The following is a 26,018-nucleotide window of genomic DNA, read 5'->3' on the forward strand; positions in this document are numbered from 1 at the left end:
AAATGCAAATTTATGAAAAGAGATACAATACTGACGTATGGAGCAGGCCTGTATAAAAATCGCTCCTGACGCTGAAAGAGGACGTAGAGGCAAAAACTGCTTACTACCAATCCGCTAAGCTCCAAAGAGTATTTTCGTAAAAAAACCGAAACATGATATTTTGGCCAATTTTTGTAAAAAACAGTCTTAGTGACCCCCTGAGCTAAGTACTCTTGACCCACACAGATTTGTCTGTCTTTTACACCCGGGAAAAACTCGGTACTTAATTTGACGAGAGGCTGGGGATCTTCTAGTCTGTAGCCAATTATTCTTCCAACTCATTTACCCGGTCGCAATACCTTAATGAGATTTGTAACAAATATTACCGGTAGTACTGGTATTTAGTGACGATTAAAATGAACTGTAGTCGCCCTCGGTAATATAGCGGTTATCTTAATAGATGTTGATGCCGAGGTTCTAGCGCTCAATCTCATCGAGGACGATGAATTTTACAATGCTGAACAAATGTCCGATTTTTATTCATGCAAGTATATCTCGTGTACAAGGATTACTATTTTTATTATTTTGTGAAACTTTTGTTGAGCGTGGCTAGAATTACTATGTCATGGTTATGGTTATAGCTCGCTCCAGGTAACAACGGCGTTGAAACAAATGAATAATTATTATTAATTCTTGCATTTTTAATAAGGCTAACTTTTTAAACACTCGTTATATTCAGGAATACACTAACTTAGGACAAATAATTTCCTTCAGAAATAGCATCAGGAAAGAAATTCTCTAGTGAATATCAGCAGTACTGGCAAAATTTTGGAGTATTCTGTTCATGCTTATGGGTACAAGCTATAACACCAAACGCAGAAAAGAAATTATTAATATTTGTATTGTCCCATTTCTTTCTTATGAAGTCTAAACACGGTCACTAACTCAGAGAGAAAAAGAATTTGGGGGACGTTGTATCGGAGACACAGCTGTAAGTTTTATGACAATCAACATCTCTTTTTTCCAGATATCCTGAAAACCCGGTACATCTTCGCCGTGCTGGGACTCCTGGGAGTAGCCATCTTGTATGCATTAAGAGTAAACATGTTGGTTGCTATATAAACCATTGTGATCTATCGTTTCTACCAGTTGCTTGTAGTCCCATTCCAATTTTCACTGCATATGCCTTTACATTGTGATTTTTCTCTTTTCACTCAATTCACTCGCGAATTTTTCCAATTTAACTTTTCGACTGCTGATTGTTGTTGAATTGAGATTGTAGCCCGGTGAGTCATGAACCACTTGACACCACTATGAACATTCTATCTCTTCACATTCTCGAGTTACACTGCCTCGGCTGCTTCGCGACCCACCAATTAGTGTTTCAACTTTTCCCTCCCGTGTATGGCTAAATGACACCCGCTCCAACTCAAGACTCATATATATTGATCGATCGTCGTTTGCTTCATTGGAATATGTCGCGTAGTTTAGAAATTATACACGCGACAAAACTCGCCTGAAAATGTGTTGGTCGACTTTCTGGGTTGGCACCCTAATGCTGGACGAAAAGGAAATGCCAAAGGATGATGGAGAGGTAAATGGTAGGCATCAGATTAAAAGACAGAATCAAAACTATCAAGAATTGAGAAGAAGAACAGGTATAAAAGAAGCTTTAGGCAAAAGTTTAATATTTCAGGCCTTTCCATATCAAAATATCATAAGTATAAACTTGAGAAATAACGTGAATTTTTATTTTCAACAGAACTTTATTGAAAATTAATGTTTTCCAAGAGACTTTTTTTAACGAAATTCTAATTGAAAGTGTCCAGAAGATGTATTTATTGAAAGCAACATAAATATGTGCGTGGATTAATACAATGAGCTTTGGTGAAGCTAAGTTCCCTGTGCGTTTTAGTGTTGGCAAGCATGGTAGTGATTGCAGTCAGCTGGATTCAAGATTTTTTCTAAGTAGGTAGTGGAATTTTCTTAAAAGTCGCGATTAAAATATAATCCATTTTGAATCTTGCGTACACCACTTTTAACACTTGGATATAATTAATTGATGAACTAGTGGACTTACTCGTGTTAAATATGAAATATCTGTCCGACTTACAGCTGTTTCAGTGCTTCACGCACCATCATCAGAGCCTACTAGATCGCGGCGTCATCTCGAACTTCTCTGCCTGTTAGGAGGGTGTGTTTTATTGTTGGAAGGTGTTGAATTGTGGAGTCGAATAGTGTGTGTGTACTGAAATTGATCTGTGTGATGAGGATTTGATCGGGGTGTATTTTAGTGTGTTTGTATATTTCATATTGTTCCAGTGTGTTGAGTTTTTGATTCTTGGGTTGTGTGTGTAGGATTTCCATGTCCGTATTTATGTTATTGTATGTATGGTTTGTATTGGTTATGTGATCGGCGTATGTAGATGTATTGTGTCCTCTGGTTATAGCTTTAATGTGTTCTTTGTAGCGTGTTTGGAATGATCTGCCTGTCTGTCCTATGTAGAACTTGTCGCAACTATTGCATTTGAGTTTGTATACACCTGTGTGGTCGTATTTATTTGTTTGTGTTTTTTGTGTGTTGAGATGTCTTTGTAGTGTGTTTTCTGTTCTGTATGTTATGTTGTATTTCTGTTTCCTGAATGAAGATGCGATCTTATGTGTGCTTTTGTTTTCATATGTTAATGTGATGTATTTCTACATAGGACAGACAGGCAGATCATTCCAAACACGCTACAAAGAACACATTAAAGCTATAACCAGAGGACACAATACATCTACATACGCCGATCACATACCCAATACAAACCATACATAGAATAACATAAATACGGACATGGAAATCCTACACACACAACCCAAGAACCAAAAACTCAACACACTGGAACAATATGAAATATACAAACACACTAAAACACACCCCGATCAAATCCTCAACACACAGATCAATTTCAGTACACACACACTATTCGACTCCATAATTGAACACCTTCCAACAATAAAACACACCCTCCTAACAGGCAGAGAAGTTCGAGATGACGCCGCGATCTAGTAGGCTCTGATGATGGTGCGTGAAGCACTGAAACAGCTGTAAGCCGGACAGATATTTCATATTTAACACGAGTAAGTCCACTAGTTCATCAATTAATAAAATATAATCTTTTTTGCATTGAAAGTTCTGTATTTGTTTAATATACGAGTATACACTGAAAGGCAGTATATATAATATGTAAAAAAAAATCACTGAGTATGAATTTTTATCTACTAATTTAAACCATGACATTAATCAGAATAACTTACAAAAGAGGTTCCACAATAATTTATTAAATGAAGGATACACGGAAAAACCGATGAATGTTACATTCTTTTAAGGGTGATGTTATTAGCTAATTCAATATATTACTATAAATTTTAGTGTTGTTTTTACAGAAATTTATAAAAAGAAGAATTATCACTACAGGTGCAACCATCCTTTCATTCTCAATAGTAGCGCAATAAATTTTGCAGTAATATACTGAATTAGATTAATATCTCACCCTTAACAGTCATAGTTTTTACCCCTCAAATGCAAGTGTACTGATTTGTTGGCTATTGCTTAGACGAAAACAATGACAAAAGCTTTTCATGGATCATTTTATACATTTGGCTGAAGTACTGATTTGTAGGACCGAAGTTAAGCGTGGTAATGTGTTACTCTGTGGCAAAGTTAGAACATCTCTCTCAGAGCTGGCCTTCTATGCCCAAGGTTGCGGGTTCGATCCCGGGCCAGGTCGATGGCATTTAAGTGTGCTTAAATGCGACAGGCTCATGTCAGTAGATTTACTGGCATGTAAAAGAACTTCTGCGGGACAAAATTCCGGCACATCCGACGACGCTGATATAACCTCTGCAGTTGCGAGCGTCGTTAAATAAAACATAACATTTCTCTCTCAGATTTTCTCAAGGAATATAATTAAAACAACGAACCTAACGTTAAATGCCCCTAAGCGATTGTAACTATATATGGAAACGGAAACAGATGGTTATGGAAGATGGGCAATAAAGACGGCAACCTGCTATATAATCCTATATACATACGCAAACGGAAATAGTAGCCTATGCTAAAATAATAATAGACTTTGTTTAGCTAAAGGAACAGTTCGTTTTGAAATTAGCGGATCGTATCAAATTAAAACACTTCTGCATTCCTTCGCAGATTATAAATTGTATATCTTACTCCATCAAGCAAAGCAAGACGATATTCTGAACTTGGCTGCGACCTTACATTAACACAGATCTTATGAGTAAGTTCAATACGTGTTTGACCTAACTAAAAGCAAAAACATGTTTACGATATTCGGAAGGTAAGTCTTCTGACACACTTCATTGTAACATACAGAAACATTTGGCATATTTATTTTAAAAATAAAAGAAAAAAGTATCGCCTCTAAGTGTAACGAAAATAATTAACATGCAGAGTTAATTGTTCAATGGCAATGGCAATGAAAATTCCAACCCGGCATTTCCCTAAGTAACTGTGGAAAACCATAGAAAAACCACAGTCAGATTAGTCGGTCCTGGAATAGAACCACGGACCTCCCGAATGCAAGTCCCATGCTTACAATTCACAACTCGAAGATACACAAGAGCCTGCAAGAAACTTTGTATCTAATGTTAACTTATTTCTAATAGGCTACTTGTAGACGTAAAATTACGTACTATAAAGGTAAGCGTTCACTACATCGTATCGCACTCCTCGTACGAATCGCACACAACGGATATTTTAAGTGCAGTGCGTTCACTGTAACGGCTCCATCACATCGCCTCATCGGATTCCCCTATCAGCTGTTTGAAACATGACGTCGTACGATATTGACATTGCTGAAAACAGAGAAGTTTGAGGTTAGGTCAATTAATTATGAGTGTTAGCTAATAAGAATTTGTAACGGCTTCATGCGTCTTAATTGAAGAGGAAGAAACGAAAGAGATATTTGTTACATAATATATATGTAAGAAACGACTTGATTACTGTAATGGGAACGCCTCAAATTATATAATTCTTCGCAATTTTCTACAAGCGAAATAAGTTTTCCGTCTGCCATTTTGGCGCGACACTGAACATGGCACAACATAATAGTAACAGTTGACCAATTAAAATTGATTTATTAAAGAAGGCCATGATCGCACGCATCGGAAAAGTTGCTCATCCGAGAAACGTGGACGGATTTGCCGAGAGCCGATGCGTGCGATACGATGTAGTGAACGCGGTTACATAACAATTACAGCAAAGATTGTCTTTTTCCGATCCGTGCGATTCGTCCGATGAGTGCGATACGATGTAGTGAACGCTTACCTTCATAGTAAATCACAAGTTAATATCCATTCACATGTTTCAGAATGCAAATATAAACAGACATATATTCACAATTGAATTACTGTACTAACAACATTTGTGGGAAATTAAAAACATACAGCATGTTTTTATTGAAGAATACCTACATACTACCTTTGTTTTCACCAACTGGAATTCACATACATCATTCTAACAATGATAACAATTTTTAGATTATATATATATATTTTTGGGAACTACGAATAGGACACATAGTTATAGAGAGAGAGAGAGAGAGAGAGAGAGAAAGAGAGAAATTCAGAATTCTGCAAAGAAGTTAATAGAAGGTGGCAGGATAGCATTGTATTGTTCGGTTTAAATAAAATTAGTATGCAAGAAAACTGAATTACATTTTCTCAAGAAAGTAACTACTATCTGTTTCAAGAACAGTTATACTTGACAATACACCGGTTCTGAGATAAGTGGACCTTTTGTATTGTATTGAAATGACCTTACTGGGCTGAAGTCTCAATTATCCAGCCCTCGTCATTGTTCTTGTATAAATTTATCAAATTTCATTGTCGAAAAGAAATGATATGTGCTTGAATTGCATTAATCTAGGTTTTGACTGGCTGAATGTTTCTGTGGCTGCACCATGTTATTGTTCTACGATAGCGAAAATATTTTTGTTGAACTGCAGTCTACATTGAATAAATATTTCAAGTTGGAGAGGTTATAAGATCACGACGTCACGGCCATATAAGCTCAGAACCATTAATAAATAAGTATCCATTTTTTTACGTCCCCATCTTTTTTCTTTTTTTTTTATTAAATGCGTTTTCCGCTTTTTATTACAGAATACAAATAGTTAGTTACAGAATTAGAATAAGACAAATACAAATACATCATAAAACCAAACAAAACAAGTATAGTAATAATGAACAATAAATAACAGTAATGAATAAAGTAATATACAAAATATAATTGATACTGTCTCTTTTTTTTTCTCGTCAATCTATATTGTAAGACGTTACTGTTCTGTTTACTCAAGGAGATAGAATGCAATTAGAATAAAAATTACAGAAGTGAAGAAATAACCTATTTCACATTAACTACAATCACTATGAGAGTGGTATAAAAAATTAGTGCTGCTCATCGGAGTGACTACTACCGCGGAGGAATCGGAGATTACGAATAAAGCTCTCCTCCGGAGATCTCCGATACTACCGTAGGTGGAACAGTGGACATACGGAGGGATGCGGTGGTTCGGAACGAAGCGAAGTTGGAGGACGTAGAGCTCAAGGACGACCGGCGCGTACGGACTAACAGTAGCTGTGAGCGGATTTAAATGGCACCAAATCGGATATCCGTCGCATGAAAATTCTTTAATTTAGTTGAAGATAATAATAAAGTCGCACTCTGTAAACTTTGTGGGCGAATTTACTCTAAGGGTGGTGGAACTTCGAATTTGTTAGACCATTTGAAACGATCGCATAATCGCGAACTTGATGAAAGCGCCGACAATTACGAGTATGTTGAACAGCAGCTCGAACACTCGGCACAACCATCGAACAGTGCTCAAAAAGTTAAATTGGTTAAACTTTTAATTCAATTTATGTCCAATGATACGCAACCACTTTAAACCCAAGGCATTCACTGCAGTGTCGTAACACTCTTTCTCATTTAAGTAAATAAAGCACGTGGTTTACGTGATGAGAATATTGTGATAGTGTGCAGAACTGATTAACATAAAAACTATTCTTTATAATTTAACTAACCAGGGTTCTTGGTTCCTTTCTTCAATTTCTATTTACTTTTACGTGAATATTGCACGTTCTTAGGAGACGTATACGACAACGTTCAGAATAAACTGCAAACGGAAATAAAGGACGTAAAAACTGTTGGTCCTCCAACAGGCAAGATTGATACGTAACAGTAACAGGTCACTACGTGACAGGTGACCAATTAATTTCTGTTCGTTGGACTTATCTGTCATCGAGGGAAGTCATACAGCCGACGAAATTGCTGGTTGAATTCAAGTCATTAATTCATGGGGACTAAACAACAGAGTTTCTATTAATATTTAATTAATATTTAATATTTACAATTAATAATATTCTAACAGAGTTTCTGCCACTGTCACAGACAATGCTCCAAATATGGTTGCTGCCGTCAAAAAATTAAATCTTTACCATTTAGGGTGTGGTACCCACACCTTGAACCTTACCGTAAAAGTAGGAATTGATAAGACCCCAAATTTGGGTGAATTTCTCTCTCACTGTTTCGCAAACATCACTAAGTAAATTTAACTCTTCAATGCACTTTTGAACTCTTTTAAAAAGCGTGTTTACTTTGATTTATATATAAAAGGTCTAATAAATAATTTCGTGGTTTTGTGTGCAGACAAAGTAACATTGGGAATAAAAAAACTGAAAAGCAGAAGAATTTCAGCAAAAAAAAAGGACCCTCTAAGATTGATCCAGCATATTGTTACGAGATGGAACTTCAAACTTCAATGATGAGCCGCTTACTTGAAATGAAAGATGAGCTGGTGTTGTGTTGTCAGAAATGTCTTACGCTCCTAGGACGCTAACAGGTCCGTATTTGAAAATCTCTATGGCGTGGACCAGGTTAGATAAATTCGCTGAGTAAGTCTCAATTTTAAAACGTATGTAAGTGTTTAGCAATAAGAGCCGCGGTTGTGATACTAGTACTTGCTGTCAACAATAAATTGTTACCATTCGGATACAGATTGACGGCTAATTAGCGATGTCATCGTTTTCGTATTTTAAAATTACGCAAAACATTTGATTCGATTTCTTTTTAAACAGTTCTAGTGCTATTGTTCCCAAAGGTCCACAGTCTATAAAAAAAGTCTTAAAATTCCTATAAAACGTAACTTTCGAGGCAATAAAAAACATACATATATGGAATGTTTAAAAGGCAACTTGAGTTATATTTTAGGACAACTTGAGTTATATTTTACTATTTAGATTAAAATATTGAGATTCAGAATCAAACTAAAGAAACGTGTGGTAATAATATAATTACAATTATCCTTAAGTTAATATCCGCTTATATTTTTATTACAGAGGAAGAGTAGCGCGTTTTAGAAGAGGCAGTTCAAATACTGACACCCTTTAACACAATGGCCATAATCTTGTCCGGTGAAGAATCTGAATAAATTATTTTGGACAGTAAACTTTAACCCATAGATATCACACATTTCCTTTGCTCCATTCTGAAACTCTCTTAATATATTTTACGTTAAACTAAACCGATTAGAATAATAATTGACAAAAACTGTTTGTGAATAAACGAGTGTTTCCAGGAGAACTATAAATGTTTACATTAGTTACTGAAAAGCTTTACTTCTGCGTTAGTTTTGCAATTAGTTTTAATGTTATTAATTTGATCAATAACATAAAAGTAATACGCCCTTCCACATATAGCCTACTATGAATTTGAAAACTAGAAAAAAACCTGTCAGGTAACGTAGCACTTCAAGCAAAACAAGAAAAAAAGAGCCAGAGAGAGAGAGAGAGAGAGAGAGAGAGAGAGAGAGAGAGAGAGGGAAATAAACAAGAGGGAATAAACAACAAAAAATTACAACTTATTTTAAAAGATACGCGGACGTCAGCGGACTCGAATCACTACCTGATCCGATTAAAGGAATGCTCAGCGGAAAGTGTATGTCTGCGCCGCAGCACATATACAACCTGCGCTGCATCAATCGGAGGTAATCGGAGGCCTCCGATTGAAAGCGCGCAAACAACCGCTCCGGAGAAAACCTAATCATACGCAGCGCTATAAAAAAGGATGACCGATGCAGTTTATGAAACGAAACATTTCATAAGAAATTAAAGGCTGACGAATATTGGTCATGGCGTCTTTGTCTGTGAAAAAACTTAAGTTTTTCTGAACACATATAATCAATGTAAGACTCCCTGTTTATAATCTCATGATATTGAACAGTAAAATACACAGTATGGGCTATCGTCCAAAGGACCGCAACATGTTTATCAGGTGGAGAAATGTGGAAATCAGGCCATATCAGTTGATAGTGTTTGAACCAGTCGGAGAATTTCGACTCGATTCGGTGTAAATAAATTAACAGTTGCTCCCAAACCGGCACAACACGAGAGCAGTAGACTAGACGGTGAATAATTGTATCTTGTTGACCACAGGCCGTACATCTATCAGAGTCAATCATATGGATGCGATGTAAACGTTCTTTAGTTGGCAAGATATCATGCGTGACCATGTACCAGACAGACCTAATATCAACAGGAAGAAAGTTGGAAGTGATATTTTTCCAAACTTGTAACAACTGAACACCTGGTATCATAATTCTTGCTATACGCATTTCTGGTTAAGGTAAAGAATTAAGGAGACGATTGTAAATATATTTAGTACATATAAAACGAACGTCCATTTTCAAAAGATCCAAATAACACAGCTCAAGAAGCAATGCTTTTAAGTGTACATTATATGTTGGTAACTGACTTAAGTCTAAAGGGATTTGGAGATCAAGCTGCGATTTCCAGTAGTGCAACCATGCCGTCGAAAAAGATGCACCACCCTCTTGTAACTTAAGATTCCTATTTAAGAATAAAGCGAGACATTTATATTTTATATTAAACAGACCAAGTCCTCCACTTTTGAGAGTACGTTCAAGTGTGAATAACGGCACTTTAAAAATGTTGCCATGCCAGTAAAAGAGTTTATTTTTTTTTCTATACCAGGTTTCGAACAGATGAAATTCAGAATTAACTGAACAAGCCATGCCTTAGCGCTCTCGGCTAAGGAAGACGATATCCATGGAATGTCAGCATGTTTTATTCATGATCACAATTTCATGGCCATCTAAAACAATCATAAAACAAAGCGGTTAGGAAAAGTTGAAAGCTACATCTTGCTGCAATAAGTAGGCCTACTGTAGAATAATACGAGCTAAAATGTGAATATGAATGTTAAATTTGTTACTTATTTGTATTACGTGTAACAACAAATTCCGCAATTTAGGACATCTGGCCGAAATCTACGGCTGACCACTAGGATCCAGAATACAAACCAGAGGTTAAATGAAAAATTCAATATGATTGCGGAGAGAATACGGAACAATGATAAATTAAAAAATAAAGTACAATTTGATTTCGGAGAAATCATGAGATGAAAATACATTGAAGAGTAATGAAATGAAGTGAAAAAAAAATTACATAGTATTATACAAGTGATTGTGTAAAATGGATAATGAATCTCTCAATACCATTAGACAAATTTACATCATGAAAGATCGAGGTAATTTTATTAATGTCTTACTGAATGAAATTTGTACATTGAATATTACATTTCCTTTGACAGTGCTTAAAATGAACAGCAGTGCGTAAAGTGATTACTTACTTTTCTTATGAATTAGTGTTTTAAAGGCTCACTTTACGCATTGTTAGCAGTGGGTAAAATGCAACTTTACACACTATCGTAGAAAAATTCATGTAAAGAAAAAAAGGGCTTTGAAACTAATCATTTATGAAGCCTCGATTTGAAAACATTCATACAATATTATATCTCTTTATATTCTCGTTCAATTTATTACATAGCTTTGGTCGTGGTGTGGTAGAGAAGGCCTGATGGCCTTAACTCAACAAGATTAAATAAATAAATAAATAAATAAATAAGCAAACAAATAAATAAGTAAATAAATAAATAAACAAATACATAACTAAACAAACACATAAATCAGTAAAAAACAAATAAATAAGTAAACAAATAAATAAATAAATAAATAAATAAATAAATAAATAAATAAATAAATAAATAAATAAATAAATAAATAAATAAATAAATAAATAAATAAATAAATAAACTATTCTGGGTTTGAGTCAATAAAAAATGGTAAATTTACTTTATATCTGAACCTCGTCTGACAACGCAAATCACTTCTTAAACTTACTGTAACTAATGTATTACACATAAAAATATATAAAATGCAAAGATTAAACAAAGTTAACGTACCTATGTCTTTCAAAATTGGCCCGCATGGCGCCCTGTGATTACAATTTTGTGTAATTCTAACTACGGTGCAAATACGTAAAAATTTCGCACTAAATTAAAAAAAAAATGTTCCGAATTTAAACAACTTCTGTAGAAGTATTGGGTCGTCACAGAAAGATAGAAGAACATATCTTTTGATAAAATACTATGAAAAAGCGAATGAGTTGGCATATATTTTTCAGAACGCTTAAGAGAATTACAGCAGCCATTCATAATTTTTGCCGTCTAGGATGTTTACCCCTGCCATAGATCATTATGAACCGGATGACTGTGTCCGTTTGAAAGGTTACCTTGTTCAACAACTTTTTTTTATTACGCGGTACTGTATTGTACAGACATACGAGTAAATGTTTCGTTAATAAAAGGGCCCCAGTTATCTATGATCTTTGACACCAGCATACGGAAGTATGGCAGTAAACAAACATCTTGTTGAAATAAAAATGAACAAAACAAACAGTCTAGTCTAGTTTTTATATCCAATTAAGGAAAATGATCTTGTTACCGCAACTCTCCTGAAGCCTCGCGCTCCCACCATTTCCACAAGAGAGGAAAAAACTGGATGTTGAAATACGAGTTACGCCTATATAGAGACAAGCACACGCGAATACATTTCGGTCCGTGATTTAATGGCATATATGTACGAAACCGAACTGACATCTTCACTTCAGACAGTAGTACGAGAGCGGTTCGCGTGCGGGATGCAGCGAGGGACGTCATTGGACGGTTCGCCTCGACCCTGCGTTCCGCTATTGGTCACCTGCCCACAGAGTAACCTTCACTTCGGCGGGCGGCAATTTTTTATGAGGACAACCAGCAGAATGCAAAACTATCGCCCCTATCCTTCCTTAGTCATTCCGTAATCATATTCTACAAAAATATCGAAAACCAGCTCCGGACTTGTAATTCCGTGCCGGCCTTCCCCTTGAAACTGCAGTTCTTCCACCCCTCCAAGTTCAATGCCATGTGCCAGTTACAAGTTGGGGGGCAAACACATGTCTCAACCCAACATAACGACTGATCTTATTTCCCATACCGATATAAGATGGTTTGCTCAACATATTTATCTCTTCAGTCAGTTGGTCATTGGGGTGCGGTGTCATCTACAAATTAAAAGACACTACCACAAGAAACTCCTCCATTCATGAAGCCCAAGTGTTGAAGACGCAGAGGAAGATCCTAGTTTTCAGTGAAGTCTTCAGTTAGTGAACTTTTATTACAATGAGTAGCAATAGGTTCTCAAGAATCCAACGTGCTTCGGAAATAATGTTATTAGTGGCGGCATTCATCGCTGGAAGTACCGACGCTAACCCTACGCAGAGCACGGAGACAGTCTCCACCACGCCGATACCATCCACGTCCACCAACGCTTCAGAGTCGCTTGGAAACCTCGCCAACAGTTCGGAGAAGGCAAGAGGTTACCAGTCCGGGGATACATACTTAGACGGCGCCTACAAAGACTGTCTCATTGCTAAAGACATGACAACGTGCATCAAGTACAGAGCTCTGAGATATGTTCACGAGATGACATCGCCCTTTGAGGAATCTGGAAGACGCGGCATTATGGGACATTCGGAGTACCGGATTGGGGAATCTCTGAAGCTTGTGGCGTTGCCCCCACATTCCATTTCCGAGTTCGAGCAGCCGCTTTTCTCGGAGTCGAAGTCGCGTTCGTCCGACTCCGAGTTTATGAAGCTGTTCAGGTTCACCCTGCGAGAGGTGGAGAGGTTCGTGAGGTCTTACGCCCTCACCATCAACGTGCCCATGGCCATGTCTTCCGGCAGGAGTGCGGACGATGTCGCCACTCCCAGGTTCATCGACAGCGACTTCTTCAGCGGCACCCTCAAAGAAGGTGAGAAGTTGGATAATATCGCACAGTTTGATAGGAGTACGTAATGGATTTACATTACAAAGTTAGAATATAACATTAGAAAGAATATAGGCCTATGTAGTTAACAATGAACACATGATAAAATTCACATTAACAGTAGCTATGTTTAATAAGATTAATTCAAGTAACTGTCAGTACGAAATTAAAATTAACTTAATTTATAAAGAATTTATGTAGTTAATAATTTATAAATAATTTATATAATTAACAATTAATATATTATGATAAAATTCACACCTACGGTATGTTTGTTTAACTCATAATTTTCAATACGAAGTTAAAATTAATAATTTATAAAGGGTTTATATAGCTAGAGAATATATGTTGTTAACAATGAAATTATCATAAAATTCACACTTACAGTACGTTTAATGGGATTAACTCAGGTGATTTTCAATACGAAATGAAAATTAATAATTTCTAAAGACTTTATATAAGCTTAGCTAAAAGAATGTATGTAGTTAACAATGAAATTTTAAAAAAATTCACATCTACAGTATGTTGGATGGGAATAACTCAGATTATTTTCAATACGAATTTAAAATTAATAATGCAGGTCTATAAAGAATTTATGTAGTTAACAATGGACGTAGGATAAAATGTACATCTGCAATATGTTTGATAGGGTTAACTGAAATAATTTTCAATACGAAGTTAAAATTAATAATGCAGGTCTATAAAGAATTTATGTAGTTAACAATGGACGTAGGATAAAATGTACATCTGCAATATGTTTGATAGGGTTAACTGAAATAATTTTCAATACGAAGTTAAAATTAATAATGCAGGTCTATAAAGAATTTATGTAGTTAACAATGGACGTAGGATAAAATGTACATCTGCAATATGTTTGATAGGGTTAACTGAAATAATTTTCAATACGAAGTTAAAATTAATAATGCAGGTCTATAAAGAATTTATGTAGTTAACAATGGACGTAGGATAAAATGTACATCTGCAATATGTTTGATAGGGTTAACTGAAATAATTTTCAATACGAAGTTAAAATTAATAATGCAGGTCTATAAAGAATTTATGTAGTTAACAATGGACGTAGGATAAAATGTACATCTGCAATATGTTTGATAGGGTTAACTGAAATAATTTTCAATACGAAGTTAAAATTAATAATGCAGGTCTATAAAGAATTTATGTAGTTAACAATGGACGTAGGATAAAATGTACATATGCAATGTGTTTGATAGGGTTAACTGAAATAATTTTCAATACGAAGTGAAAATTAATAATTTATAAAGACTTTATTTAGCTGAAAGAATGTATGTAGTTAACAATGAAATTATCAAAAAATTCACACCTACAGTATGTTTGATGGGATTAACTCATAATTTTCAATACGAAGTTAAAATTAATAATTTATAAAGACTTTATATAGCTAAAGAATATATGTAGTTAACAATGAAATTATCCAAAAATTCACACCTACAATATGTTTTATGGGATTAACTCAGATGATTTTCAATTCGAAGTGAAAATTAATAGGGGAGAGTCGGGTAGTATCGGACATTGCGTTTCTTTCATCTACCACCATATGGTAGTACCTGAATGACATCGTTACGTTTCTCTATGCGACATCACAGAAACGTAACCATGTCAATCAGGTACTATCATCGTGTGGTAGATGAAAGAAACTCACTGTCCGATATTACCCGATGTCCGATACTACCCGACTCTCCCCTAATTTCTAAAGACTTTATATAGCTAAAAGAATGTATGTAGTTAACAATGAAAGTGTCAAAAAATTCACACCTACAGTATGTTTGATGGGATTAACTCAGATTATTTTCAATACGAAGTTACAATTAATAGTGCATGCCTATAAAGAATTTATGTAGTTAACAATATACATGATACAATGTACAGTAGTGGCAAAAAAAAATCGGACCGACCCTTGTAGTTGATTTCAGAGCCTTGTTCACTCCAGAGCACGATAGACTGGCAACTAAGTCTTTCGTGGTTGGAATCCTGCCTGGGATGGAAGCTCTTTTTTGTCCTTATTCAAATTTATTCCCAATACTTTTCGATTGCTGGTAAAATTCATGTTCTGGGAATAAGTTAATTGAGTAGTAAAATATCGCTGCAATCGAAAAGTATTAGGTTGAAATTTAAATAAGGAACAAAGAAAAGTTTCCTTCCCAGACAGGATTCGAACCACGAAAGTCTTAGTTACCAGTCTAGCGTGCTCTGGAGTGAACAAGGCTCTGAAATCAGCTACAAGGATTGATCCGGTTTTTTTTGCCACTACTGTACACCTATAATACGTTTGATAGGGTTAACTCAGGTAATTTTCAATACGAAGTTAAAATTAATAATCTATAAAGCATTTATGTGTAAAATAATGAACTTGTCATAACATTACCATACAATATGTTTAATAGGCTGAACTTAGAGGATTTTCAATACGAAGTTAAAAATAATAATACAGAAAAAATTATGTAGTGAACAATGATCATACTATAAAATGCACACCTACAGTATGTTTGGTAGAATTAATTCATATGATTTTCAATACACAGTTAAAATTAATAATATTAGAAAGAATTCATGTAGTTAACAACGAACATATCAATGGTGTTCAGGTAAAAGAGCTTATCCCACAAAGGAAAAAAAAATCAGAAACAGCTATAATTAAATTTTAAAGCATTATTATAAGTTACTTTATATGAAAGAATGTAAACATAATTGTCAAAAAACATATCTTCACGTTTTGTAATCAAATTTTAACTAATTATAGGACAAAAAGTCACATTTAAAAATGATTTAAAATTAAAATGATAAAAAATTTAAATTTACCTAACACGATCGATATGATAAAATTCACACTTACAGTATGTTTGATAGGATTAACTCAGAATATATTCAATATTAAGTTAAAATTGATAATATAAGAAGGAATGTATGTAATTAACAATGCATATATAAAATTCACACCTATATTCGTTAGAGTAAAATGGAGTGATTTTTATCATCAAATGAACATATAGATAATAAAATAATTTTATAGAAGCATGCATGTGGTTGACATTAAAATCAACTTATGCCACAAGCAGGTGTTCCAAAAATAGCTTAATAGCCATGGCCTTGGAACGAGAATTTTGGGCTCGAAGCAATTTCTTGACACAGGATTGTATTAGGGATTATTAGGAAATGAAGACTATTGTTTTATTACTATTATTAAATTGAAATTACATGGGACATTGTATAAATTTACCATGTTAACTGATTCAATTTTGGAAACAAAAAACAAACGTTGTCTTAGCAACCTGAAATACATAAAATTTAACGAAATATTTTACTCAAAGGGTTGAAAAGAAATTATGAATAGGAAGTAAGTTAATTTTATTATAAATGTTACTATAATTTTATAGCAAGCGTTAGATTTATTAGGTAAGGTTTACTAATTTTGGGTGCGGATATGAAATTTTAGTAATACTTTCTGTGGTTGTTCTTAAGTTTGTATTTATTTCATTCGAGAAAGAAGATGACGCTAAAATTCTACCGGTAATGATAATTTTACTTGGGTGTAAATATTAATCAAATTATGTGAAATTTTCTGTGACTCGTACTATAATGAGTAACAAATTACAACAGTAAAAGTCTGTAAAATCAAGACAAAAGGATACATAAGTAATTGCAACAAAATCTTAAATGTGATAGAATGTAAATAATTTTATAACTGTTCGATAACAGAAAACCACAAATTTAAGTCACACAGTAAGTGTGCACTCAATGCTGGGCGCTGAAGTTCTGTCAACCCACTTGAGGTATGTGGAGATAAGTGAAATAATTGAACCAGGTCATGGTATAGAGTTTCTGGGTAGCTCAATCGGTAGAGCGTTGGTGCGGTCAGCCAAAGGTCGAGGATTCGATACCCGATACACTTGAAATTATTCAAGTCAGCTTTACAACCTGAAAGTCAGATTTGTATAATTTTATAAGTCGCTTATGTTGTTATATTTTTATGCTACAATAAAGTAAAATGTCTATTTATAAAAATGTCTAGAATGAAAAATGTATATATTAATTTGAACGTATCATCATGACTTATCGTGATTTAAACGGGAACGGAAACGAGAACGAGAACGGAAATATTTCTAAAATAAATGTATTTAAATGTGAGCATTCACATTAACCAGAAGTTTGCCAGAGCCCGGGAACGGGAACGTGAAAGTTAATAAATTGTGAATGCTCACATTTAAATACATTTATTTTAACAATATTTCCGTTCTCGTTCTCGTTGTCGTTTCCATTCCCAGTTTATTGCGGACCAGCCTTTATTGTTGAGAGAGCTGGCAGAAACAAGGAATGCGGCATTAATCATCTAAGTGTAAAGAATCGTTATTTTTATTGCCGAAAACTATGAAAGTGATGCGATGAACAGAGAACGGGTCTGGCTGTGGGTAAAAAGTAGATGGAGCATTACATAACGCTCATCAGTTCATCTCAAACTTGAGATTCTTGTCGGCTTTCACTCGAGCGTCACATCAGGTTTGTTGGCGTGTTAGTAAATACGTGAAGTGTATAATTTAATCTGCATAATAAAGAAAGTATCAGGTAAAAATTAATAGCTTAAACACAGGAAAGATGAATTCAAAGTCTGTGAGTCACATCCTCGACTCAAGAGAATTGTGTAACTTTGCTTTGGGTTGTAAGCTCACTTACAGAGGTAATAATGTTGTTCATACAAAAAACAGGTTCAGATAAATCTGTGGAACATTCAAGGTAAAGGACGTCAGTAAATATATACGAGAAGCACTTCCTAAATTTTATAAAATGATAGGCATTGCAACTTTAATATACGGATACGAAAACTGGGTGTTCCGGGCCCAACCCCGTAAAGCCAGAAAGTCAAGACAAGCTGAGAAATTATGAGTTGATTGGTGAAGTGTTGTATCCTCGAACATTTTCTGTTATGATATTTATAGCGTGCCTTATTCACAAGCAAACTGCTTCAAATGGATATATTTCCGCCACATTTAGACAGACTGGGAATAATTCTAGTGCGCTAGTAAAATTTAACTACAGTACACATGTCAATTACTACAGTCCCGTATGTATGATTTGAGGCTTTCTCGGCGTTGGTTCGCTAATATGTTTTCGCGGGATATCAGCCGAGTTAAGATTTTGGAATGCTCCAAGCTTTCGACTGCTATCTCTGCAGCCATCTTCAGGGAAGTGATGTCCGAACAGAAAGTCGAAAGGTTATATAGATGTGGCTGTCTCAGGTGAAACGGGATTGGTTGGCGGATCGGCCAATCCGGGGCCGGGAATTGTCATCGCTCGTAAGCTCCGCCCCTCCCGGGATTACTGCGTGAAGTTTGGCGGGCGGCGAGCCCTGTTCCGCCGGTTGGAATCGGTTGCCGTCCTCGGTCCGTGATCTTCATGACCTTGATTGTAAGAGGGCCTGAGTTGGTCTAAGGCCGGTGTCCATGCCTGACTGAGCTGGAGTCCACTGTCTCTGTTAAAGTTGTTTTTTTCCAGCTTGATCTCTATGGCCTCCTTGATTGTACGATCCCAGTAGTGGCTTGATTTGTTAATGACCTTGGTGTGGTCATCTACGTCAGGTTAAAGACAGTCAGGGCTTAAGGACTCCAGGGATTTACAAGATTCCATGCGAGTGTGGCGAAGTATACATAGGGCAGACTGGCCGCACAATAGAAGACAGAATCAAAGAACATAAGAGGAACCTGAGGCTGTATTACCCGGAAAAATCTGCAGTGGCGCAACACAGCATAGAAAAGGAGCATAAAATACTGTTTGACCACACCAAGGTCATTAACAAATCAAGCCACTACTGGGATCGTACAATCAAGGAGGCCATAGAGATCAAGCTGGAAAAAAACAACTTTAACAGAGACAGTGGACTCTAGCTCAGTCAGGCATGGACACCGGCCTTAGACCAACTCAGGCCCTCTTACAATCAAGGTCATGAAGATCACGGACCGAGGACGGCAACCGATTCCAACCGGCGGAACAGGGCTCGCCGCCCGCCAAACTTCACGCAGTAATCCCGGGAGGGGCGGAGCTTACGAGCGATGACAATTCCCGGCCCCGGATTGGCCGATCCGCGAACCAATCCCGTTTCACCTGAGACAGCCACATCTATATAACCTTTCGACTTTCTGTTCGGACATCACTTCCCTGAAGATGGCTGCAGAGATAGCAGTCGAAAGCTTGGAGCATTCCAAAATCTTAACTCGGCTGATATCCCGCGAAAACATATTAGCGTACTACAGTCCCGTCGCTCTTATTTCCGGCAGCCAATAACGTTGCAGGTAGGCTACATTTAAACGTGTACGTCTTGTGATTCGCTGATGATGATGTCATACATTTCTTAAGGCTCGATAAATACTTAATATAATCGCCCGCCATTTTGGCTCTTTCGTTGGCGTTCGCAGAAAGCACACGGGGACGTTATTTGCCGCTCAATTATATGCTGAATTATAGTGCGTTTGATTTATTATCACAGAAGCTACGACATGATAATGTTTAACGGTGTGGCAAATAGATTCCTCGTCTGGCAATTCGGCAACGAAAGAACAAAAATGGCGAACGATATTACCTACTTCGATTTTATAGAGCCTTCACTTCCTAAGACGTAAGCAAAGAGGAGGAGTCACGCCGGGAATAACAGCGTCGCGACTATAGTTAGGTCATAGTGGCAATTATTACTATAACGAAGTCCTCCGAAATAAATTACATGCTGGACTAAAAAGAAGACTGTAAACAGAATTTTTTTTTGTATTTAATTCCTGAATACATACTGGTGGGTGATAGGTCCGTGGCCCATTTATTTCAGGGCTCATCCCGACATTTCTCTTAAGGCGATGCGCTACCGAAATTTCTAAAATCCACAATTTTTTAGCTAGAGAGCTGAAATTGTTACTGAATATGCATATAAATATCATAATCATACAATGTAAATTTCAATCTTTTCTCATAAACACTTCTTAAAAAAATATTTTTTTTAAGTCCATATTTCTTTAAAGGAATACTGTATATTGTGCAATGGGACATTAGTAATGCCCTAGTCTAATTTGTTAATTTGTAATATATATATATATATATATATATATATATATATATATATATATATATATATATATATAATTTCTTCAATGTTCAAACATTAATAAAAATAATACTGCTTTACGTATAATTCTCTAGCAATAAAACGGTTTGCGCGTCTGGCCGTGAAACCAGGTTCGATTCCTGGTCGGGGCAGGTTACCTGGTTGAGGGTTTTTTCCGGGATTTTCCCTCAACCCACTATGAGCAAATGCTGGGTAACTTTCGTTGCTGGACCTCGGACTCATTTCACCGGCATTATCACCTTCATCTCATTCAGACGCTAAATAACCTAAGATGTTGAAAAAGCGTCGTAAAATGACCTACTAAAAAGTATATAACACTATGTTGAATATAGCCAATCAAATGCTCCATTTTGCAACAGAGATATTAATGAATAAGTATGCCAAGTTTCATCACACTAGCTTTAACCACGGAGAAATAAAATTAATACATGTGGTTAAAAACGTAGAAAATTTCTCTTTTGAGTTAATTAAATTTAAAGTTTTGGTTAGACATAGCTCGTACATTAACTCAACTTCTGCCAATTATATTAAGTATACTTGTAATTAAGATACTGAGATAAAATTTTCGTAAAAAGCGTACATTTTTAGCACAAAAATAAGAAAATAATAGAATTTGTCAAAATTCGACTATTTTCAGTAGCGTATCGCCTTAACTCCCTAGGGGAACCACAGAAAAGGCACAGACAGGGTGAGTGATCTCAATCTAGGAGGCCGAGCCAATTGTCCCCTTAATAGTTATTCCAATAAAAGTCGTGGAATATATATATATATATATATATATATATATATATATATATATATTAATAAATGAGGATAAAGCTTCTAGTAAAAGCGGCTCAGGATAGGTTTGTAAATAATTGGTATGAGAGAGATTTGGGATGAGCATGATAGCTACCTTCGTCTGACGATTGACTATATCAACGCTGATAGCATTATCGTCAATACTGAACGCTGGGCGAGCCATGTGCCAAGTCCAGCCCCGTCAGTCTCTCCGGTGAGGCTTTTTCTCCCTACAAAAGTCATTTGAGTCCCTTAAGTGGAACAGTGTAAACGAAGTGAGACAAGTGGCCTTTAGTCCCTTAAGTGGAACAGTGTAAACGAAGTGAGACAAGTGGCCTTTAGGCTAGGAGCTCACATAAAGGTTAAGATGAGTCGCAAAAGGACGCCATGACTATCGTGTACCTTTGAACTTACACTTCCTCCATTCTCCCTCATCGATTGAGTATCGGCCTCAGTAGCGCAGTTGGTATAGCACTGGCCTTCTGTGCTAGAGGTAGATCCCGGCCCAGGTCGATGGCATTTAAGTGTGCTTAAATGCGACAGGCTCATGTCAGTAGATTTACTGGCATGTAAAAGAACTCTTGAGGGACAAAATTCCGGCACACCGGCGATGCTGATATAACCTCGGCAGTTGTGAGCGTCGTTAAATAACATTTAACATTTCGATTGAATGATTGACCGATTGATTGATTGATTCATTCATTCATTTGTTCGTTTGTTCATCCGTCTGTCCGTCCGTCCGTCCATCCATCCACCCATCCATCCAGCCAGTCAGCCATCCATTCACCAATCCATCTATCCATCCATCCATCCATCCATCCATCTATCCATCTAATCATTCATTCGTTCAAAACAATTTAAAAGAATCGTTATCAAACTAAGACAACAAATATTAACTCAATAACTGAGATAAATAATTACAGAGAATCGAATCCAACTTCACTGGATTCGAACCTAGGAACTATTGAGTTATTGAGTTATTTTACGACGCTGTATCAACATCTAGGTTATTTAGCGTCTGAATGATATGAAGGTGATAATGCCAGTGAAATGAGTCCGGGGTCCAACACCGAAAGTTACCCAGCATTTACTCGTATTGGGTTGAGGAAAAACCCCGGAAAAAACCTCAACAAGGTAACTTGCCCCGACCGGGATTTGAACCCGGGCCACCTGGTTTCGCAGCCAGACGCGCTGACCGTTACTCCACAGGTGTGGACCCTAGGAACTACAAGTGAGTCATAAGAATGATTAATATTATTAATCATATACCGTACTTTCAAATACTAGGCCATTCGAAAAGTAATGGCAATATAGTTACTGTTTCACACTAAATTTATTTAGGTTAGTTTTGACATTACATACTTCAAATAAGTTATAGTCCCCACTCATGTCAACAATACGTTGCCAAATTCTTGGAGGACGACGGACTCCATCTGCAGCAACATATCTGGATATCTCTCTCACTGATCAATCTAAAGCTCTTCGGATGGCAACTCTTGATTGAAAGCGAATGCCTCGCTTCCACCCAACTTGCAATAGTTCAGTATGGTAGGACTTCTCTCCCACAGGCTTCTTGTAATGCCCTAAAGCACAGAGTTGCATGTTTTTCTCTTGCAACTTGGATTTTTATGAAGCACCTTTAAGAACTGTATTGTTTACTACAAATCAGAAACAGCCACTGTATTTACAAAATATGACTACTTCGGGACTTTCAGTTTTGCAAATTTATGAAACAATCGCTGCTCTATTACGTAGTACGAGATTTGAATGGTCTCAGCTAGGAGCACTGATTTATAGCATTGTTGTCATTATTATTTTTTGTCTCTTTTTTCTGTTTTTCAGTTTTCTGTTTTCTGTTTTTCCGCTTTCTTAAACTAGCACGTACACAATACCCATGGCCAAGGCGGGACTCGAAGCCACAACCTTTCGGACCAAGCGATAGAGACATGCCGTGCCCCTACCGCTTGAGCCAATCCAGGTCGGCATTATCAAATACCTTAAGAGTTGAATTAGCATCGTCATAATGAAATTCGTAACAGAAGAGTATTTGTATTGAATTTAGTATTCACATTATGTCGTTATAACAGTGAACACCTGTGACATTCCTCTCTCAGTTCTATATTGCAATTACACATCGGTAATGATCTAAAATGCTTCAAGCACTCTGAAGTCAAGAAACGACTAGAGTACTGAACGTGTAGAAGCATGCGATTTTAATCATCCTGGGGATCTGACGAATAGCAAGAGACCGGTCGGACTTGATCCTTCTTCAATTACACCAACACCAAGCTTCGACCGCCGCAGATTACAGGGAATGCAATTTGTTTCGGAGACGTTACAGTGATCGATTAGCTTTAAATGACAACTTACGACAGAGATTAATAGAAGATTATTTCGAAGCTTAGAAGTCGAAAATATTCTCACTTTATATTCTAGAATTCGATTGTTCGGTTCCTCAGTACGACTACAATGACACGTATCGTGGTTCTAGTCACCATCCACAAGCAAATTTTGAGTAAATGAACGGGGAACGGAAACAGCAACGAGAACGGAAACAAATGGTTAAAATATACGGTATGGCATAGTTGCGCCCCGCGGTCAATCGGGAGGCCTAGGCATGGCATAGTTGCGCCCCGAAGAAATCAGGTAGTAGAATGGACATGGCATAGTTGCGCCCCGAAGAAATCACGTAGGAGAATGGACATGGCATAGTTCGCCGCGAAGAAATCAGGTAGCAGAATGGACATGGCATAGTTGCGCCCCGATGGACATAGTACACAAAATAAATAAATTACTTAAAAATATTATAATGGTAGCTGCATTGAAAGCAGGTAGGCCTAGCATATAATCAACTTTGCTATTTAAAATAACACATTTTTTTAACGATCACACACAATAAATGAACTGTTTTTTTTTTGTTTGTACACCGATATCTTAACCCTACGGTACAGGGTTCCGAAAATTGAAACTTGGAACCATTGTGAATTGTTAAGTCTTTACCCTTCTCATTAAACTAAACATTCATTTTAAATTAACCTCACTATACGCTACAGACGGTGTGAAAATCACTAATAAAATGTCAAGACTGCTAAGGCCCCATATTCCAACGGCTCACTCATTTGAATATGTCAGTTAGTAAAGTACTGCCAACTTCATGGTGTTCATTTTTACGGTATGCTATCGATAATCACTGCATGAACAGTAGAAAAACAGTTAATAAAGTACTGCCAACTTCATGGTGTTCATTTTAACAGTAGGCTATTGATAATCACTGCATAAACAGTAGAAAAACAGTTAATAAAGTACTGCCAACTTCATGGTGTTCATTTTAACAGTAGGCTATTGATAATCACTGCATAAACAGTAGAAAAACAGTTAATAAAGTATTGCTAACTTCATGGTATTCATTTTAACGGTATCGATAATGAATATTAAATCGAATAAGAAATCAATATGGCTGGTTGATTACGGGGCTCGAGTTTCCATAGTGTCTTTTTCTCTACCTATTTCATAGGGGCGCAACTATGCCATGCCCTTTTTCTCTATCTGATGGGCGCAACTATGCCTACAAAACAGGAATCCTTTTTTATCTGCTGCATCTTATCTGACCGTGGGGCGCAACTATGCCCTGCCCAAAATATATATGCTTTCCCACTTCTATTCTAGTAAGGAAGGAAGGCTATTCTACCGTCACTTCTTTGGTTTCTATAAGCAACGGGAGGTAAGCAAAAACAAATGCCAAAATACATTCATTCATTCTTCTGCCGACAACTGAAATTTATAGATACAATTGCAGGGTTGATAGCAAAAACCGGACATGTCCAAAAATTACAATTCTGAGCATAGTACAGTTCTCTTCACTTCATTTGAAGCGGCATCTATTGACATAACAAGTTTCTACAAAAACCGGATTTCTGCCATTGAAATGAATGTTTGAAAATATTGCGTTCCTGCAAAAAGCGGATTAGTCTAACATCTTTATAGCAAAAAACGAACAAGTAATAAACATATCCGGTCATTGTTATAAATATCATAAGATGGCATTAGTGTTGTCTTCTCTTGTTTCACCACCATATTAGCTGTTATTGCCGGTGTTATTGGTTAAATATTTCGTTTTACAAATCAATGATCATCAAAATGAACCAGATCCAAAAAAAAAAGCAAGTCATCAAAATGAGGAGAATGTTGACGTGGCAGATGACAATAGCAGTGGGTGTGATGAGTGAAAACAGCTATAATAATAATAATAATAATAATAATAATAATAATAATAATAATAATAATAATATTAATATTTTTTGATTGAGCATAGTTTATTGTGTTATTAGAATAATTATTTTTCGGTACTAGATATACGTGACGTGCCAAGAATTCAAAAACTGAAGTACACAAATTTAGAAAGAGAAAGATATAAACATAAAAACATTGTTTTTCTTGTTCAGGAAATCATTCCAACATTAAGTTTTTAATTTAATAAAACACTTATAGGGTAAAATATTTATGTGTATATTGATACAGTTGACAATATGAATGAAACATTATTTTATACACTTTTCTCAATTACTGTGTGTACATATAAAACTTTCTGCAAAAAGTGGATATGACCAAATGTTTATTTTATTTCCAAGAAACCATATAAAAGAGAATATTGAAACTGTTTACCAAAGTTGGTAGATATATATATATATATATATATATATATATATATATATATATATATATATATATATGAGATAGTACCTATATAAAATATATCAGATTGTATGAGAAACGCAAGGGACAGTTTTTTTTTTTTAGTTTTCTGAAAAATTAATATTTTGTACTTGTCCGGTTTTTGCTATTAACCCTTCAATTATAATTTTGACATATTATCTATTGAAAAAATATTTCAGTTT

At 36.0% G+C, this 26,018-nt stretch overlaps 1 protein-coding gene and 1 long non-coding RNA gene across 2 annotated transcripts in view; one reads left to right on the forward strand and one right to left on the reverse strand.

Moving 5' to 3' along the window:
• The window catches only part of LOC138697711 (uncharacterized), a 542,983-nt gene that overhangs the window by 36,307 nt on the left and 480,658 nt on the right, over positions 1-26,018 (reverse strand). The window lies entirely within an intron of this gene.
• LOC138697707 (uncharacterized) overlaps positions 12,428-26,018 on the forward strand; it is a 68,050-nt gene continuing 54,459 nt past the window's right edge. The window contains exon 1 of the mRNA XM_069823187.1: positions 12,428-13,193. Within this exon, the coding sequence (XP_069679288.1) occupies positions 12,563-13,193 (631 nt within the window). The 5' untranslated portion in view covers positions 12,428-12,562. The remainder of the gene's footprint in view (positions 13,194-26,018) is intronic.

Source organism: Periplaneta americana, chromosome 4, assembly GCF_040183065.1.
Source record: "Periplaneta americana isolate PAMFEO1 chromosome 4, P.americana_PAMFEO1_priV1, whole genome shotgun sequence".
Taxonomy (NCBI): Eukaryota; Metazoa; Arthropoda; class Insecta; order Blattodea; family Blattidae; genus Periplaneta; species Periplaneta americana.